General features: G+C 44.9%; 1 protein-coding gene across 1 annotated transcript in view; it reads left to right on the top strand.

Annotated features, from left to right (window-relative positions):
• Nucleotides 1-16,263, top strand: part of ELL2 (elongation factor for RNA polymerase II 2) — a 66,665-nt gene that overhangs the window by 20,538 nt on the left and 29,864 nt on the right. The window contains exon 2 of the mRNA XM_040421553.1: nucleotides 9,204-9,251. Within this exon, the coding sequence (XP_040277487.1) occupies nucleotides 9,204-9,251 (48 nt within the window). The remainder of the gene's footprint in view (nucleotides 1-9,203; nucleotides 9,252-16,263) is intronic.

Here is a 16,263-nt window from a genome sequence, read left to right as displayed (position 1 = left end):
ATTTGCGCCTGCGCCAGGAAATAGGAAGGACTTGGCTGGCGTGAAAAGAGACTGATCCGGAAATCCTGAAGCCAACATCGTTTTTTTTCCGGATCCGGCCCCATACCGGATCCGTACGACGGATCTGGAAAAAAAAACGTTGATGTTGGCTTCAGGATTTCCGGATCAGTCTCTTACCAAAAAAGCCAGAAAGACTCATCCGGAAAGAAAAAATTATGTGTTTTTCCGGATCCGGCATGTAATTCTGGCAAATGGAGTACACGACTGATCCGGACCACGCAAGTGTGAAAGAGCCCATAGGCCTAGCACTGGCAACTATACTTGCCTACTCAGGACTGTGGCCATATTGTCCTTGTGAGGCATCTAGAAGGTCCCCGAAGTAGCATTCATGTCTAGAGTATGCATGTAAATGAGCTTTTAACAAGCTCTGCCTCTAAGGCCATCAGGTGTAATGCAGCTATCCTATAAGTCAGTGTTCGACTTTTTTTTTTTTTTTTTTAAATAGGCCTTGAGGCATGACTCGGATATTAAATAAGCCAGCATCTCATCTGCAGACAGCTGTTTCAGGGTGATTGCCCCTCATCAGTGCAGAGAGCACTGATCTAACTGGACAAGAGGCCTAAGTCAGGGTTTGGGGAATACTAAGACACTCTCTTCCAAAGAGAGATAGTACCCCCCCAAGTAGAGAACATGCATTCTCAGATATTATGCCTGAACCAAGTCTTTCAGATAAGTTTGTGGCCATTACGGTGCAGTGTCCACACGGACAGCTCTCAGATGAATAGTAATAGGTATGTTAGGGATGACTTGTAGCTTGAAAGTTTCTGACCAGTGGAACCGGTTTCAATCAGGAAATGATTTTTATTTTTTTAATTACTATAATTGAAATGACTGTCGGCATTCGGTATGTTTTTAATGTAATGGATCAAATTGGCCAAATGCTGTGTGCCTCTGTGACTCCTTCAGGAGTGGTATTCATTTTCTGCGTTTTCAGCAGACTTCTGATTTGTCATAGCGACATCGCAAACGTTTTAATCAGTGGGGTCTGAGTGAGACCCCCATGACAGCTAGAACGGGGGGAGGGAGAAGTATTACATAGTGCGCTCCCCTCACTGCGGGGGTGGAGCCCATAGACTTTCTATTCAGTTCATCTCTGCCTCTCCTACTTCTCTCTTCGTTCTTGCGCTTGGTGGGGATCTCGGCGCACAGAGCCCACCTAAAGGCTACTTTCATACTGGCATTTTGGCTTTGTTTGTGAGATCCGTTCAGGGCTCTAACACGCGGTCCAAAACGGATCAGTTTTGCCCTAATGCATTCTGAATGAAAAAGGATCCGCTCAGATGCATCAGTTTGCCTCCGATCAGTCTCTATTCTGCTCTGGAGGCAGACAGCAAAGCACTGCCTGCAGCGTTTTGGTGTCCGCCATGTGGTGCGGAGCAAGACAGATCCGTCCTGACACACAATGCAAGTCAATTGGGACGGATACGTTTTCTCAGACCCAATATAAACATCCGTCTCCCATGGACTTCATGACGGATCCATCTTGGCTATGTTTACAGATAATACAAACGGATCCGTTCATGACGGATGCATGCGGCTGTATTGTAACGAATCCGTTTTTGCAGATCCATGACGGATCTGCCTAAAACGCGAGTGTGACTTGCCAAAAGTTTGCTTTTAAAAAGCTTGATTTCTTTCAGTTTCAAAGTTTGTCGCTAAGCCCGACCTATAGTATTTGTAGTGACCGGCGTACTGCGTGAGCTCAAGACGGACAAAGCCTTGTAGATATTTGCACTCTAATGGAGGACTTTCTGCTCCCTCCGGTTGTGCTGGTGTTTGTGAGGGCGCTAGATGATTTTGTTAATGAAAAGCTCTCTGCTGTATAAAGGTCTTTATTTTGGCCGCTTTCTGTATGGGATTACCCCGGCTAAATTAACTCTTTGTTGCGGCCAGGTATTTTCATCGCCTTGCTGAACAGCCTTGTTTTGTTTGGCTGCTGACCTGCTGTTAAGGAGATAATCCTATTTTATCAGAGATCTAGTTTACCCACTGAATCTGCTGATGGGAACAAAACTGCGCCTTCCTGCAAGTTTGCTGGCGAGAGCGATCTGCCAAGGCTTTGGAGGAGCTGAAATCCGGTCAGAAGTATCAAGGCGTGCATAGATGTAAAGGTTTTGGCAGCGATTGCTGAGTGCATTTGTTCCAGAAAGCAGGAAGACCAAATCCTTGTAATTGTTCAACGATCTGTATTTATGGCCTCAAATAGAAAGTGACAGCTTGCACAAGCTCTCCGAAACATTAGAAGGTTACGAACAGTGCCACCTTTTATATACCTTATTAGCTTCACATATTGAGAACCTAGACGAGACTGCTGGAAATGTGGCTTAGGACACTGGGGAGAGTATTTCTCTTCACGTGGACACCTTGATGATCTTGTGCCGTGAAATAGAAGCCTCTGTCTGATTTACTCTCATTGAACAGACATAACATTTTATCTTCATGTCCTTGTCTCTAGTACAGAACTTTCCATGGTCCGTCGGGTGCCGTATGTACAGAGATAGCAATGCTTCTCGGGGTGGGGGGGGGGGGGGGGGGGGAGGGAGAATATCTCTGAGATGTGATGCAAAATGCCACAATTTCTTTTGTGCGATCCCTGCAGATTAGTATTCGGATGAAATCTGAGACCTACAGAGGTACGGTAGGGACTTTATTCATCCCTATGGCAGCACTATTATGGCTCTGTATACAGTAATATGGCCATGTGCATGACCCCGAAGGCATCCTTCACATGAGTGATATGGAATGTGTCGGGGGCATTGAGGAGCTGATGGTTTTGCATGCAAGTTCAGTCTTTTAGTTGTTTCTCGTCAGGATTGCATCCATTTTTTTTTTTTTTTTTTTTTTTTTTGCGTGCGAATAAAATCTGAAGAATAACAGTCACCCAGCATTTCCTAGCAGTTGAGTGAAAAACGGATAACATCCCGATGCAATGTTTGCTGTCAGTTTCTTTTTTTTCTTCTTCTTCACTGACCCATTGACCTTGAATGAACGTGGAGATGGCAAATGCGGCAAGAATGCCAGTCATGGACATTTAACCCCACAGATGTCGTTGTAAAAAAGGGCATCTGAGTGGGGAAACCCTGCTGCACTCCCGGGGCCTGAATGGCTCCTCTGCAAAAAGATTGAGGGAGTTGTTCTGTTGCTGTGGCAGCCTCGGTCCCACCGAAAGATCCCAGGCCTGCCACAGACATAGGAACATCGAAAATATCCCATAGGCTTCACTGTTAAATCGCTGCAGTCTGTGGAAGAAGCGATCAAATGATCACATGTTAAAGTCCCTTAAGGGGACTTTAAAAGGTTTTTCACTTTTTTGTTTTTAAATATAAAAATTCAAATCTCTCCTTACTGCACGTTAAAAATAAACACAAAACCCATAATACCATGGCAGAATTGCATTTTTTTTTCCCAACTCCACCCTATTTGGAGTTTTTTTTTTTCCAGCTTCCCACTACATCATATGCAATATAAAATGGTGCCATTCAAAAGTACAACTTGTCCTGCAAAAAAACAAGCCCTCATATGGCTATGTAAATGGGGGGGGAATTTAAAGTTATCGTCATGAAGGGGTTAAAGGGAGTCTCGCGGCCTAGATCTAACATATTAAGATAATGCCAGTATATTGTGGTAAATTTACACATTATGTAAAACCTACCTTTTTGTTCCCTTTTCCATGTTTGCATGCCCCAGGGAAAGTACTTGGACATGTAAATAGAGCGGGAGAACGCCCGCTGCGAGTGCCCAGCCTCACTGTTCCTGATGGATTCTCCTTACCCTGCAGCCAAAACTGGTGCAGTCTACACCCCCCCCCCTGCATGTGACGAGCCGTGCTGTGAGCTTCAGCCTCCCAGTATCTATTCTGACAGCCACTTCTCCCCATTTAGAACCCCCCCAGTACAGCTTGCCAAGCGTGTTTTCTCAATAGGGCATCTTATCTCCCTTGAAAACATCCAACATGTCCAACCCCCTCCTTCCACCATTACTGCCTAAGGCCCCTTTCACACGAGCGAGTTTTCCGCACGGGTGCAATGCGTGACGTGAACGCATAGCATCCGCACTGAATCCTGACCCATTAATTTCAATGGGTCTGCATACATGAGCGTTTTTTTTTTTTTTCACGCATCAATTCTGCGTTTTTCACGCAGCCCTTGCCCCATAGAAGTGAATGGGGCTTCAGTGAAAAACGCAGGGTGCGGTGTGTTTTTCACTGATGGTTGCTAGGAGATGTTTGTAAACCTTTGTGTGTTTTTTTTTGTTTTTTTACACTAGTGAAAAACACATCAAAATGCATTGCACCTGCGCAGACAAAACTGACTGAACTTGCTTGCAAAATGGTGCGAGCTTCACTGAACGCCTCTGGAGCCTATCCGTCACGCTTGTGTGAAAGAGGCCTTACTGCCTAAGGAGAGTCTGCACATCCCCCTGCTAGAATATACGGTTATCCATCTAATGGGTATGACCACCTCTAGACTTCTCGGTAGTAACGCAGGGTATGGTTTCACTTGTGCAGACAAGTGAATATTCAAATCTTCACGGTAAGGCCCCATTCACACGACCGTACTTTTTGCTGATAGAATGTGTACCAATTCATTTCACTGGGTCCGCGTACTTTCCTTTCCGTAGCTCTGCAAAACAGATAAAACATGTCCTATTTTTAAGGTACTTTCACACTTGCGTTGAGGATCCGGCAGGCAGTTCCGTTGCCAGAACTGCCTGCCGGGTACGGAATTCCGTATGCAAACGGATATCATTTGTAGACGGATCTAGATGCGGATCCGTTTGACAAATGCATTGAAAATCTGCATCCATCTCTTCAGTGCCATCTGGAAAAACAGATCTGGTATGTTTTTTTTTTTTGTTTGTTTTTTTTCGCGTTTATAAAGCTTTGTGCATCCTGTTTTCTGGAACACTTGGTACCGGATCCAGCATTAATACATTTTGGTGGAAATTAATGCCGGATCCGGCAATCAGGCAAGTGTTCTCCAGCCAAATACCATAAGAGGGACTGAACTGATGCATACTGAGCGGAATGCTCTCCATTCAGAATGCATTAGGATAAAGCTGATCAGTTCTTTTCCGGTATTGAGCCCCTGTGATGGCACTCAATACCGGAAAATAACGCTAGTGTGAAAGTACCCTTATTGCGCTTTTATAATGGATCCGCAAAAAAACGAACTGCTGTAACGCGGACGTGATCTGTATATTTTGCAGGGGTTGCAAAATACATACGGTCGGGTGAATGCACCCTAACTTGGAGATCCAGTCTGGTCACAGATGTGCCGCTCTCCTGTTGCATGTAAATCCAGAAAGTATGGAGTATGGCATACTACGTGGAATACAGAATACGTTGGTTGTGGCGTGTACATGATATCCATACTCATCAGTGGGGCGGGTGTTCCTGTTCATTTTAAAGCAAACGTGTTCTTGCATGTTCAGAACTTGCGTTCTCACGACAGCTGTGATGTATAGGCTAGAAAATGAGTTTTCCAAGCTTGTATTTGACGTCTGTGGAGTCTGTTCCTCCAGCAGTTAGATTTTGACGAACCTGAGTAGTGAGGCTGTATAATGAGTCCCATGCTGAGGTCATTAGGAGTGGCGGTCAATCTGTGCATCAGGAGGTGTGAATGATGTGCTGCTCACCCATTCATTAGACATTCTTCTACCCCCTAATCATCTTGAAGGAGTACTTTCATTTACTTGTGCTGTGACCATTGGGAAGCTTGTGTTCGTCTGGTTAAGCTGCTTATACCTGGCCAAACTGTGTTAAATGGGACAATCTAGTTAATTGCCAGGTTAGATGGAGGTGGATTTTAAGGTGTCCATAATTCTATATGGATTGACATTAATTGCCTGCCCAGAGCTCATACACGTGAACCAGTGGGAGCCGTACCTGTAGTAGTCTCCTGTTACTGTACGTGTGCTTTGTCAAAAATTGGCTAAACTAATTTCAAAGTTAATTTCAATGTAATCACAATAAGGATACTTTCACCCTCGCGTTTTGTGCGGATCCGTCATGGACTGATCCGTTCTGATAAGTCTGCATCCGATCTGAACGGATACGTTTGTATCATCTTTAACATGGCCAAGACGGATCAATCTTGAACACCATTGAAAGTCAATGGAGGACGGATCCGATTTTCTATTGTGCCAGATTGTCAGTGAAAGAGGATCTGTCCCCATTGACTTACATTGTGTGTCGTCAGACGGACAGCGCTTTGGTGTCCGCCTCCAAAGCGGAATGGTGACTGAACGGAGGCTAACTGATGCTTTCTGAGCGGATCCTTTTCCATTCAGAATGCATTAGAATGCAAACTGATCCGTTTGGACCTCTTGTGAGAGCCCTAAATGGATCTTACAAACGGAAAGCCAAAACGCAAGTGTGGAAGTAGCCTTAAGCGTGTCTTAAAGGGGGCACCTTTTCAACTTTGCATAAATCAATACTACAAGCGCTGTTGGCTCAGAGGGATCGGATTACATGCTAACCTTTGAAATCTGATCTCCCCCTGTGCTGGATACACAGCTACACCTCTGCATGCTGTTGTTGTCCCCCCCCCCCCCCCCCCCCCCAAGTAGTTTGTCAGTGTCTCTTCATACATAGCCTGATAAGGGTTGTCTTTTACAATGTGAAATACAGAAACTGCGTTTTTCATCATACGTGGGGTACATTCACACCGCCATGTGTCTTATGGTCCGCAAATTGCAGATCCACAAAACAGATACTGGCCATGTGCGTTCTGCATTTTGCGTAACACATTTGGCCAGTTCTGATAGAAATGTCGCAATTGTGGACAAGAATAGAACATGCTCTTTTTTTTTGCAGGGCCGCTGAATGGAAGTACGGATGTGGACAGCACACGGCGTGATCTTTTGTGGCCCTATTGAAATGAACGGGACTGCATCTGTTCTGCAAAATACAGTTGCATAAATGTACCCGAAGGCCTCATGCACACAAATGTTTGGGTCCACTTCCAAGCCACGTTTTTTATAGCTTGGATGCGGACCCCTTCACTTCAATCGGGCTGCAAAAGATGTGGACAGCACTGTGTGTGCTGCCCACATCCGTACCTCAGTTTGCCAGCACTGCAAAAAAAAGCTTGCCCTATTCTAGTCTGTATCACAGACAAGGATAGGACTGGTCTATTGAGGGCCCGACCATCCTTTCCGCGGAATACACACGACCCGTATCCATGTTTTGCGGATCTGCAATTTGTGGGCTACAAAACACTGTACGGCCGTGTGCATGAGGCCTAATGTGCATTTCACATGAGTGTCACAAAGTGCACATAGACTGGGAAGTACATAGGAGTCCATTTGGTGATTGTGCTGGGCTTTCAGTCATAAGTTAGCTTCCAGGGTGTTGGGCTCAACTTGAGGTATGGGGTGAGGGTAGGAATGACGCAGTGTAGGCAAAAATGAGTGAGGACTCTTCACATTTCCCAAAATGTATGGAATTTGGATGGGCATCTCCTATGCATAAATACTATAGATTCAAAAGGTATAAGTGTTAACTATGGATTTTCACTTAGTAAACGTGTTGTCCATCTACCTCAGTGCGGTGGTCTTCCTGGCCATAAACAATTTCTTTCTCAGAAAAAGGCCACTTTCACACGGTCGGGGTTTGGTCAGTATTTTGTAAGCCAAAACACAGGAGATGCAAAGATTTCCATTATTTTCTCTTCGGGTTCCACTCCTGGTTTTGGCTTGCAAATACTAATGCAAAATAATGACCGTGTAAGTGGCCAAATACGGGTGTGGTCTGACCACTGATGGGATAGGACACGCCAGAATATCAATGGGTTTTAGTTCCCCCCCCCCCCCCCCCCCCGCTCCCAAATAGAATACACATGGACATTGCCAGATCATGTACCAGAAATCTAACTGCTGCGTGTTAATCGTGCTGCTCCTGAGGGTGTGCGACCTAGGAGTCGGGATCTCCTCTTGAACGTCTGGATGAGTCACTGTGTAACAAGCCGAGTCACTTGGTACATTATACCTCATCATCATGGATTGTGTAAACCCATTGTTATATACTCTTCTATACAGTCCACGTGGGTCTTTTGGTTCATGTTGTTTTCCATATTTTTCTTGTTTCCTATTTATAAACTAATTTCACATAAAAATGGCTGCTCATAATGTGGTTAACTGTTATAGGCTGATCACAACAACATATGTACCCTCACTTCATGATCAGTGGGTTGTGACATCTGGACCCCCCATGATCCTGTCGATGTGAGGGCAGCGCCGGTTCGGTGCTACGTCCCTACGTTTTTTCCCCTGCATATGTATGCCCAGGTACCTGGCTATACAGGGAACTACAGCTCGCCCCATTCACTTGAATGACTTGTACTGTAGCTAGACTCAAAGCCTGGGTGGCCAGGGAGCCAATATACTGGGGGAAGCTGTTAGAGTCCACTAAATGGGTACATTCACACCACCATATTTATGGGTCCACATCTGTTCCGCAATTTTTATGGAAAGGATGCCAACCCATTAATTTCAATGTGGCCGCAAAAGATGCGGACAGAATACTGCATGCTGTCCACATCCGTACTTGCCTTCCGTGGCCCTGCCAAAAAGATAGAGCATGTCCTATGCCTTTTGTTGCAGACAAGAATTTCTATCATAGGGCTGGCCATGTGTGTTCCGCAAAGAGTGTAACGCACGCAGCCGGTATGCATATTTTCGCAGATTTCTGCCTTACAAACTGTTACTATATTAGATCCTTCAGTTCCCAGGCTCCTCTTCTGCCTAACAAGATGGCTGCACCTTCTGTTCTTTTGAAAGTTCAGGACACTTCCTGCTGCCCTTGGGTTGGCCAGCAGTGCTCATGTGAATAGTGGTGGGTAATCCAAGAGCAGGGCCGGATGGGTGGGAAGTGTCTAGGGACTCAATGCAGTCTGAGGAGCGGTGCACCCTTTTTGGATGACAGAAGAGAAGCCTGGAAGTTAGTGGATCTGCAACTGAACAGATAAAAGGGAGGGTCCAGTTAATGTGAATTTTTCCTTGAACCAGAGGGTTGGGAAGGGTGCAGCACTGCGGGTGCTTTATTCAAGGGTGGTCCTAGAGGTTGCACCCCCACTATGTCATATTTCAATTGAATGAAATTGGTTGGGTTCTAATTTCTTCTTTTTATTTTATTTTTTTAGAATTCTATAGCTGTAAGACCATCCATTAAATTTCAGGGACTCCAAGGAGTAAGTATATTCATGGCTTTTTATAGTTGTATTTATCCTTGCTGCTCGTGTGGGTGGAATATTATATGCAGTAGCTTACAGAGGGAGTTGGGGGAGACTTATGAAGACTGGTGCTTTCTGGGATAAAACATTTTTGCTGTAGCACTCCCCTTCCCGCCCTTGCCACTCCCTTTGGAAAAACAGCAAGGGCAGTGTAAAAACGCCACTTGTCTAACACGTTTGCAACTTAATGCCACTTTTCAGGTGCAAACTGAATGATAAGTCTCCCCCTTAGTCTCTTCGCATGAAACGGGCAAGAAAAACCTAAAGTTTTCTGGATGTTTGCCATTTCTTGACTTGTCCTCTCTCATGCTCTGTTCTGTCTTTAGCCTTTTCAGATCAATCAAAGCTCCTTTCCACCACTAATATGCTGTGCATGCATGTTTTATTTGTACCCATGTAAGGATGGCTTCACATCATGTTTTTCCCATCCGTTTAACATATACAAAAAATGTACACTTTAAACGGATCCCTTAAGGGTACTTTCACACTTGCGGCAGGACGGATCCGACATGCTGTTCACAATATCGGATCTGTCCTTCTGCTATTTCGCCGTGCCGCCGGTCCGCTGCTCCGTCCCCATTGACTATAATGGGGACGGGGGCGGAGCTCTGGCGCAGCACGGCTTTAGTCCTGCATGTCCGACTTTTTAGTCCGGCGGCTTTAGCCGTGCCGCCGCTCCGTCAATGGGGACGGAGCTGCGGTACAGCGAAATAGCGTAAGGACGGATCCGACATGGTGAACAGCATGTCGGATCCGTCCTGCTGCAAGTGTGAAAGTACCCTTAGACTGGTGCTGTAGAGTGGCATCCGTTCACCATAGAGTTCCATTGTAAAAAAATTAACTTTTTTTTTACAGAACTGTGCAGGATACAAGAATGTGGTGTGCTGCATTTATGTATAATTTTTTTTTTTTACACATACAAGTCAAATGGAGTCATAAAACGTGATGTGAATCCAGCCTTATGCACACATGTATAGCTGGTTAGTCACCATTTCATATTCCATGTTTAGGCTTCATGCCCATGACGCTACGTATTTTGCGGTCCGCAAAAAACGTATCTGCAAAAAAAATGGATGACATCGTGTGCATTCTGTATTTTGTTGAATGGAACAGTCCTATCCTTGTCTGTAATGTGGACAATAAATAGGACGTGTTCTAATTTTTGGGCGGAATGGAAATACGGACATACAAAAACGGAATGCCCACTGAGTAACTTCCGTTTTTGTTTGCGGTCCCGCAAAAAAACTGAACGGACACTGAAAGAATACGTTTGTGTGCATGAGGCCTTATAGCCAAAAGATGCAGGAGGTTTTGAGGGTTCCCCACCCCTGAGAACTACTGCAGTAGCTGCCAAGCTTTTTGAAACGAGAAATATTGGATTTGGATATACGGTTATTACTGTAGCTCTAAAGTGTACAATATTGTACAGCATAAGACCTAGTATTATAGTATAAAGCATTTTCTGTAGAACCCTGTTAAAGGGGCACTTCTATCAAAATCTGACCTTAACAACCTATGTGTGACTACTAAGGATGTGCCAAGTGCACTTCAGATGCTACATCCGAAGTCACTTTGTTGAAAACTTTGGAATGATACTATACGGAGATCTGTCTCTGTACGGTATTATTGACTTCGGTGAGCTTTTTTTTTTTTTTTGTCATGTGACTTAGTTGAATAACTTCGGTAGTTGATTTTTTTAAAGTGGAAAAACAATTAAAACTTGAAACCGAACTCTGCTATGGTTCCGAGGAACTAGTCGGAACCGAAGCAGAGTTCGATTTTAAACTTTAACTAAAGTTATTCAACAGTCACAACTTGGCCTCATCGGAACCCATACATTTTAATATATTGATTTCCGTACAGTATTAGGGCTCATTCAGACGGCCGTATGCTGTCCGCAAAAATACTGAATGCTATCCGTTTTTTTGCGGATCCGCAAAAAAACGGATCTGCAAAAAAACGGATAGCATTCAGTATTTTTGCGGACCCATAGACTTCAATGGGGCCATGTCCTGATTTTCACGGACAAGTATAGGACATGTTTCATTTTTTTTGCGGATCCGCAAAAAAAACGGATAGCATTCAGTATTTTTGCGGACAGCATACGGCCGTCTGAATGAGCCCTTAATCTGAAGTTTTGAATGAAGTGACTTCAAATGTAGCATCTGAAGCTCGCTTCACACATCACTAGTGACTACGTTTTCTGAAATGTATTTTTTTTTTTAAGTGACTGTGTATTCTTCTCATCCTGGCTCTTCAACTTCCTCATTAAACAGTGTCGCTTAATGTTCTGAGTCAGACCATTACGCTGAGCAGAAAGGCCCTCTGTAATAACTCAGAGAATAACACATTACATTAATGCAATGCTCTTCTGTGGTCGTCTTTATCTAGGCCTGTCTAGAGTTGTCATACTGTTATACTAATCCTACAGTTCAGATAACCTCTTCCACCTCACAGCAGCAGTAAACTAATAGCCTATCTGCACTCCTCAAAATTGAAATTGCAACACCAGTAAGGAAACGTTTGTAGAATTATAGAGATCACAGGCTCTATAGACATATTAATGACCTGCAAATGATAGAAAATAGAAACATTGGGGGAGATATATGGAGACTGGCAGATCCATCCGCAGGTCTTGATCGCCCTGTGCTGCCATGAGATCTGCCTGATTTAAGAGGCAGTAGCCTCTTAACAAATAGGGCACATCTCTGCCCTGCCGTGCGGCAGAAAGTGAAGTCTACACTAGATACAGGCCTGCGTAGACTCCAGCTATAACTGGTGCTGCCACTTTCTGGCGACAGTTGTAGTAAATGTGCAGAGAAGTTCAGAAAGTTGCAAATTATGGTGCACGCATGCTTTGCACCATAATGTGACTAACACCACAGTTGTGGCTTATAGGGCATGATAAATGTCCCTGAATATATTCAAAATGTCTCAATTGCTTTTAATGTGGCTTTTATGCCCCTCCCATTCTGAGCAAAAGAGGGCTCCTTCTGGGCATTGTGTATTTTGCTGTGGAGGATCTGTCCTGCATCATACAGAATCTTGATTTGAATTGGCTTTGTTGGCCTGTGGTGGAGCTGCAGGAAAACTGGGCACTTACTGCTAGGTATTCCCATTGATTATAGGTGATTCCTAGAAGTCCACAAAATGTCCCCCTGATGGATCAGCTTGGGGTGCTGCCACACACTGTGGCTGTGCTGCATTTTGGGTGTGGCAAAAATGCTGTTTTTGCAACATATCTGCATTTATGCTGCATTTTCTTCCATCGAGGGGGAAAAAACAGCAAACTAAGTGCTGTGTTTTTGTTTTTTTTACTGTAGGACAGACCCATATTTAGAAGCTTGAAAATAAAGTAAAATTTTGAGTGTATATCCTATGGGTGATAAGAAGTTGATATGGTAGACACAACACAAAATCCAATGTCCCATAAAATAGTCAGAGCTGCATCACATTGCCAGCCACAGTACCCCTGACTATGCCAGTCTCACTGCCTCATCAGTGCCCCCTGACACTGGCTTCTGGTGAATTGGGGCATGTAGAATGTACCATATAGGGTATAGCTGGATTATCTGCCGGCTGCTCCAGCGATTGACTGTAATGGGGTCAGGCCTTGTTACAGCAGTCAAGCTGGGTTTTGGCCGGACAAAAAAAAAGCTTTGGATGATACGCAGCTTGTATTCCGGAACATGGCCAGATGGCCTTGGACCACGTTATAGTCAATGAGAGCTTATAGCTGGTTGTATCCGGCTATACCCAATACTGTATACTGCAGCAGGCTGTTCTTCTGGCAGAATGTGTATCTAAGGTTATGTTGTGAACTCCGGCAGTCTGTTCCGGTGGAGGAGCAGACTGCCGGAGTTCACTTGCTGCATCTGTCATAGCTGGATGCCCATTAAGGGTACTTTCACACTAGCGTTTTTCTTTTCTGGCGCTGAGTTCCGTCCTAGGGGCTCAAATCCGGAAAAGAACTGATCAGTTTTATCCTAACGCATTCTGAATGGAGAGTAATCCGTTCAGGATGTCTTCAGTTCAGTCTTTTTGACTGATCAGGCTTTTCAGAAAACCGTAGCATGTTGTATTTTTACCCCCGGCTAAAAATCCTGAACGCCGGATCCGGCCTTTTTCCTATTGACTTGCATTAACACTGGATCTGGCGCCGTGTGTTCCGTCAAACCGGAAAAATGTGAAAAAAGTCCATAAATGGCGTATCCGTTTTTTCCAATGCATTTTTTTTTTCATTGTGATCAAAATCCTGATCAGGATTCAAATGTAATCTGTTTTCACACGTTTTTCCAGATCCGGCAGGCAGTTCCGGTGTCTGAATTAAACGCCGGATTCAAACAACGCAAGTGTGAAAGTAGCCTAACTGTAATGGTGATGCCCCTTACTGCCTCCAATTTGAATACTCACCCACCCAATGTTCCTCCAATGAACAGAGCGGAGCACGTCTGCTCCAGTCTAAGCTCAACAAAGCAGGCGTGATTATGTTATTGTATCTCGCCTGCCTGTACTCAGCTACCAATGGCAGGGAGCAGACTACTCCCTGCTGCACCACTGTTTACTATTTATTTATATATTTTTATTTTATGAAGTGCTTGTAGTCCGCCTACTGAAACAGAAGAGTCATACTTACCTGCCTTAAATCCGGCGGTGTGTGGGCCTGGTCACATGCGCCGCTCCTGCCAATGAGTAGCTTCAGTGCTGCTTGTGACCACATCACCGCTGAAGCCAGTCAATGCATGTGACCTTGTCCATGCACAGCCTGATGTAAACAGTGCAGAGACTGGGAAATGGAGAGCGCGCAAGACTGCAGGTAAGCATGAATCCCGTATGGACATACCCTCAGTGTTTCCCTGCCCAGCAGCACTGCCACATATTGCAGCCTGCCCTGTTCACTTGAATGGACATGTGCTGCAGTTCCCTGCATGGCGGATGGCTGGAGCCACCACTATGCAGGGGAACACTGACAGGTGCAGCATGAATCAGTGTTGCAGCCCCTTTAGCTCCTCTGATCACAAGAATGGGGGGGTTCTATACCCCCAAAATGGGGGTGCAACCATACACACTGCAGCTCCATTCATCATTATGGGACTGTTGGCTATAACTGGGGGTGGTACTCGGCAATCTGACAGTCCCATAGAAAATGAATGTCGCGACAGTGTGCATGCTTTACCAGCCATTCATTCCAGGGTATGGGGGCTCCCGTTCTTGTGATCAGTGGGCTCCCCAGCACTCAGACCCACTCTGATCTCCTAGTAATGCCCTCTCCTGTGGATAGGGAATAACGTCTTACCAGAATCCCCCATTAAAGGGGTCATCTTCTCAGATCAGCCTCTGTCCATAAGACATGGATGTCACAGAGAGGGAGACCCCATTAGAATGGAGAGCTCGGATACCTATATCAGAGACATGGGTGGGTATTAGGTCAGACCCCCATATGGAGTCCATACAGAAAGTGATAGAGGACGGCAAGGCAGCAGAGGAGGCTGGGACAGAAGTACATGTGGTGCCTGGCACACGGCTGCCATGCTAAGCGCTGGTCCTGCAGGATGAAACGGTCACTCCTCTCCCCGACTCTGGTTCCTGGAGAAATACACTGGACCGTAAACCATAAAAAGTGTTACTGGTTGCTATAGGAACTGCCGGAAGTGTATGAGCCGGGCTTGATGGCGACACGTGAGGGTCGGGTGACGCGCTGGCTCCGCCCACAGTCTGCTATTCAGTCAGGTTTGGCAGGATGGCCGCAGCCATTTTGGCTTACCTCCTGAAGTAGTTATAGGACCCGCTGTTCATTGCGGTGCTGAGGCGGGAGGCCAGAGCGGTGAGTGAGAGGCTTCTCTTCACTCTTGCTCCGTGTTCATGTGATTTAAATAAATTCTCGATGCTAATTTTTTGCCTCGATTACATCCATTAAATCGATGAGTAGTTTCAGCCCTAATGACATGCATTACTTGCATTTTGCAATATCGGGGTGACTAAATATTTAGGCTGTTTTCAGATCTTCGGGGGAGGATCTTGGGGGAATCTGTCACTTTGCCACGTTCCCAGCCAATTCTGGGCATAAAGTGGCATTTATTTATTTTTAAACCTCTTTTTTAGGGTGCATTCACATGGCATTTTTATGGCCATTTTCAGATCCATTGCAGTCTATGGTTCTAGTTGTATACAGTTGAAACCAGAAGGTAAACACTATATAAAAAAACAACACATACATGGTTTTTCTCAATATCAGACATGAAATCAAAATAAACCTTTCCTGTTTTTGGTAAATTAGGATTACCACAATTATTTGCCAAATGCCAGAATGAGAGCATGTTTTAAGGCATTTTTATTACTGTCTGCAATGTCAAAAGTTTACATGCACTAAGACTACTATGCCTTTAAACAATTCTGGACTGCCCATATGATGTCATGTGTTTGGAAGCTTCTGTTAGGTTTGTTGATTAGAGACACACCTGTGGATGTATTTAAATGCACACCTCAAACACACTGCTTTGTGTAACATCATGGGAAAGTCTAAAGAAATCAGCCAAGATATCAGGAAGAGAGTTCTGGACTTGCACAAGTCTGGTCCAACTTGGGTGCAATTTCAAGATACCTGAAGGTGCCTCGTTCATCTGTACAAACAAGATGGGAATGTCCAGCCATAATACCGCTCAGGAAGGAGATGGGTTCTGTGTCCCAGAGATGAACGTGCTTTGGTCCGACATGTGCATGTCAACCTAAGAACAAAAGCAAAAGACATTGTGAAGATGATGGCGGAAGCTGGTAAGATTGTCAATATCCACAGTGAAATGAGTACTGTATCAACATGGGCTGAAAGGCCACTCTGCCAGGAAGAAGCCATTACTCCAAAAGCCAGATTAATGTTTGCAAATGCACACAGGAACAAAGACCTAAATTTTTGGAGACATGTCCTGTGGTCTGACGAAACTAAAATTCAACTTTTTGGCCCTAATGACCATCG

This window comes from Bufo bufo, chromosome 2 (assembly GCF_905171765.1).
Source record: "Bufo bufo chromosome 2, aBufBuf1.1, whole genome shotgun sequence".
NCBI lineage: Eukaryota > Metazoa > Chordata > Amphibia > Anura > Bufonidae > Bufo > Bufo bufo.
The sequence above is the reverse complement of the archived record's forward strand: the minus strand, read 5'-3'. Positions and strand labels throughout refer to the sequence as shown.